This window comes from Lagopus leucura, unplaced genomic scaffold, assembly GCF_019238085.1.
Source record: "Lagopus leucura isolate 7727_CA_CO unplaced genomic scaffold, USGS_WTPT01 31996-0_obj-0_obj, whole genome shotgun sequence".
NCBI lineage: Eukaryota > Metazoa > Chordata > Aves > Galliformes > Phasianidae > Lagopus > Lagopus leucura.
Genome location: NW_024964779.1, coordinates 2,599 through 6,944, shown reverse-complemented (window position 1 = coordinate 6,944; position 4,346 = coordinate 2,599). Strand labels below are relative to the sequence as shown.

Below are 4,346 nucleotides of genomic sequence, written 5' to 3'. Positions count from 1 at the left end.
TGCTGTGCATGAGGGAGGTCTGAGCTCTGCTGGGCCTGGAGGCCTCCCGTGCTGCTGTTACTGCTTCTTTACAACCTCCCTTAACAGGTTGCAAAGGCAAACGTCCACAGAGGAGGCACTGCTTCATTTCTATGCAGGGCACAAGGTGGCTCATCTCCACCAATAAACACTCTCATCTCTTTACACTGTCTTCTACTTACAATCCCAAAGGTCTCACTCCACACCCATCGCATACTGATCCCACTGATATATGACAGGCTTACAAGGTTACACAAGCGTAACTGAGTCTTCTGCACCTGTGCAGAGGGTTCAGGGTCTTTGATGGTTGTTTGGGAAGGTGTCCCCCTCCTCACTTTCACCACGGTTGGGCACAGGTTTTCTGAGGTGCTCTGCTCATGAAGAAGCAAAATTGCTTGTGACGGGTTCTTGGCAATATCCAGCAGTGTATTGCAAGCAGGCCCAATAGCCATAAACAGATGAAGATTGGAACTTGTTAGTAAACTTTGAAGCTCTCCACCAGCTTGCACAAGAATCAGCTAACTACGTCGTTTGTCTTTTACTCAGTACCTGGATCTTGGCTTTCAGTTATTACATGGGTAATGCAAAGCAGCCCTGCAAATGTTCACTGGAAGAGTGAAAAATGACATTACACAGCTGGCTCCACAAAAGATGGCTGCTGTTTCATTATCTTTTATAACTGCCAATTATGCCACACCAGAGTATTTAAAATTTACAAGAGGAAGTGTAAGGCCAAGAGATTTTTCCGAGTTGTTTTGGTCATGGATTTTTTTTTATTATTTTTCAAAGTTTGAAAGAGACATTGTAGGAAGATAGAAAGGCAAGCCATTTGTCCTGGAGGGGCAGGATTGTGAAGTAGTTAACCACGTGGATATCTCCAAACACAGGAACTCTTTACTCTGTTAATTCTTCATTTTTTTCCCAAAGACACACGTTAGTATACATGGGGAAAAACAACCAAACAAACAAAAAAAACCCCAAAACCAACAACCTGTGGTTAATACAAGTAAATAAGCAATTCAGTGTTTTGCAGTTTTACCACGTGCAGTTAAATGAAAACTGGAGGAAGGCAGAAATAGGACCGCAGTCTCTGCATGGATGCTGCCCATGTAGCATACCTTGGTCTGTTTTAGCTCCTGGCTCAAACACATCACTTCACAACTTTTTTGGAGTTAAAACACTATTGTCCAGCATGGCTAACAAACCGCTATGTGAGCAAATGCAAACAGACTGCTCCTTAGTGTGTGCTCTGACTGTTCTGTTAGTGTAACAGACCTGCACAACGTGCTTCCATTTACACAGAAACTTGCTCCTCTGGCTTAACAATCCACTTGTCTTTCCTCCTATGAGTGTTCTTTACAAATTAGTCCTCCAAAAGAGCATAACTGAAGCCTTGAGCAAAATGTTATGGGGAAGTTGCAGGCAGCTCATGAGATAAGCAAAAACCTGAGTGCAAAGAAGGGTTACGTGTGTAGCACTGCTTAACATTTCTGTAACAATCTTTCCATTTCACAGTGCTGTTCAGCATGCGTCATCATAATAAGACCAATTTGGGGTCCATTTCATTTCAAGAGGAAAGGAATTAGGAGTTCTTTACTTACAGATGCCATTTCAATGCAGTTTGTGTTATATTTATTTATTTATAATGGTCTCACCTTGCTTGTTTATGTAATCTTAAGGCAGAGGAAGAATGCAGTTAGCTAGAACACTGTGATCCAGTCCAACTGTTTGGTTGGAAAATGTTTGCTGGGCACCTTCTTGAAAACATGTAAAGCTTTGAAATGTTTTCCTGAGCAGAAATTGTTGTTTATACAAGGTATACTCCTACGTCAGAGAAAAACAAACATCAAAAGCACAACATGTAATTCAGATGAAGAATCTGTAATTGGTCTGGGTTAAATACATTAAGCAGTCTTTTCCAGGGACACTTCCATCCAGTCATACATAGCACAACAACCCGTGCAAATTCACAGTATGTCAGTACAATCATAACACTTCCAGTCTGGAAAATCACCTGGGAAACAAACACCTTGTTATACACAGAAGGCTAAGAGGATGCACTGCATCGTTTCCAGGAATTTTTGCAACCACATACCTAAATCTGATGCTTCCCTTGTTTCTGACAAGCAGTTTAAACACAAAATGAAACACCAGTATTTCGACTCACACTTTAATACCCATGCCATGCTGCTTGTCCCTTTGCCAAGGGCTGATAAACAAAGGGTATGGGTAGGGCAACTAGGAAACTGAGTGTATCCTTGGTGAGTTTGACATCATGTTGGGAGAAAGTGTTTGTTTGCCTGGGGGTAAGAAGGCTCTGCGGAGCAGTCTGGAAAGGCTGGATGGGCTGAGGTCACTGGGATGAAGTTCAACAAGACCAAGTGCTGGGTCCTGCACATTGCCCACAACAACCCCAGGCCACGCTACAGGCTTGGTGCAGTGAAGCTGGAGAGCTGTGTGGCTTAAAAGGTGTCTTTGTTGGACACGTGGCTGAACAGGAGCCAGCAGCGTGCCCAGTGGCCAAAGCAGGCCAACAGCATCCTGGCTTGTACAACAGCGCAGCCAGCAGGAGCAGGGAGGTGATCGTCCCTCTGTACTCGGCCCAGGCGAAGCCACACCTCCAGTACCGTGTCCAGTTTCGGGTCCCTCACTACGAGACATCGAGGTGCTGGAGCATGTCCAGAGAACGGCAACGAAGCCGTGAAGGATCTGGAGCACAAGTCCTATGGAAAGCAGCTGAGGGAACAGGAAGTGTTCAGTCCGGAGGCAAGGAGGCTCAAGGAGAACGCATCGCTCTCTACTCCCGAAAAGGAGGGCGTGCACAAGCGGAGATCGCCCTCAAAGCTGCCTGCGCGCCCCCGCGCCCCAGCCTGCGAACAGGACCCAGCCGGACTCACCGGCCCCTCCGCTGCCGGGGCTGGGCGGTCCCCGCCTCCAACCACCCGCCGCCCAGTCCCGCCTCTCGGCGGGGCGGAGCCAGCGGGCGGGACGCCAGCCGGCTGTCGGGGACGGTCGGAGCAGTCGCGAGTGGCTGGCGGCAGCGGCGGCGCCATAATGCCGCGGGAGTTCGAGCTGTGTCCCGGGCGCCGCATAGGCGGTGACTATCCCTGCTTCATCATCGCGGAGATCGGGCAGAACCACCAGGGCGACCTGGACATCGCCAAGCGCATGATCCGCATGGCCAAGGTGCTCGGGGAGGGCCGCGGGCAGCTGCTGCGGGCGGGGAGGTGGGAGCGGGCCCCAGCCTCAGCCCGAGAGGAGTGGGCTGGTTGCGGGTGAGCGGCTGGAGAATAAGATCGTGGTGGGAGGCAACAAGAAGAGCGTTTCGCAGCCGCCGGTCGGTGCGTGTCGGCTCGTGACTGCGCCGTGCTCGCGTTGGGCTGGTGTCCGCTTCGCGCGCTGCGCGCAGCTGCGGGGGGCGGCGGTCGCTGTGCCGCACCCAGGTGTGGGTACGGTGCGGCTCCGAGGCCGTCGGTCTGCCTCGGCTGCCTTAGCGCGTTTGTGCGTTGACTTTCCCTGGAGTAATGCTTCAGTCACTCCGTCAGACAGAAAAGCCTTTCGAAAATTTAGTGTTGGTTGGACCTGTGTTTGGAAACTGAGCATCGCCACAGGAGAAATGTGATGGTGTGAGCGCTGCGATGCAGACGGCCGCTACCTGCACAGCCTTTGCGTGTTCACGCTAGGGCCGGTTGCATTCCTCCTGTGTGTGACCCAGCTTCTTTTGCAGGACTGCGGGGCAGACTGCGCTAAGTTTCAGAAGAGCGAACTGGAATACAAATTCAACAAAAAAGCCTTAGAGAGGCCGTACACCTCAAAACACTCCTGGGGAAAGACCTACGGGGAGCACAAGCGCCACTTGGAGTTCAGTCACGACCAGTATAGAGAGCTGAAGAAGTACGCAGAGGAGGTTGGGATTTTCTTCACGGCTTCTGGCATGGATGAGGTATATACATCACGCCAGTGTGATGTGTAATTCAACTGTTGCATCTCTTGTTTGCACCTTACAATTCTTACGTTAAAAGTTCACCTTGTGTGTGTAGATGTTTAGTTTGTAAATGAGGAAACTAGACTGATGTAGCCTGCTTGCTTGTGTATACATGTTATTATATGTCAGACTTTCCTCTATAGATTTTTTTTTTCTCTACTTAATACCAATCTTTTCGCTATTTTTTTTCATTTATTTCTGCTTACTAGATGTAAGTTTATGTTTCTAAACATCAAAAATGGTTATGCTCCCTTTTCCTTCAAGATGGAGAGGGTCTTCAAGAGGGAAAGGGTTGCTCTGCTACTCTTGAAACTTTTACTGATTTTGTCAGTGGACTTTTGAG

General features: G+C 49.0%; 1 protein-coding gene across 1 annotated transcript; it reads left to right on the top strand.

The window, feature by feature from the left end:
- Positions 1-2,624: 2,624 nt before the first annotated feature.
- Positions 2,625-3,961, top strand: LOC122191851 (the record flags this gene model as incomplete). The annotated part of the gene is made up of 2 exons (XM_042892252.1): positions 2,625-3,204; positions 3,746-3,961. Coding segments are annotated over 2 exons (796 nt in total), but the record flags the coding sequence as incomplete, so codon positions are not given.
- Between the last annotated feature and the right edge of the window lie 385 nt (positions 3,962-4,346).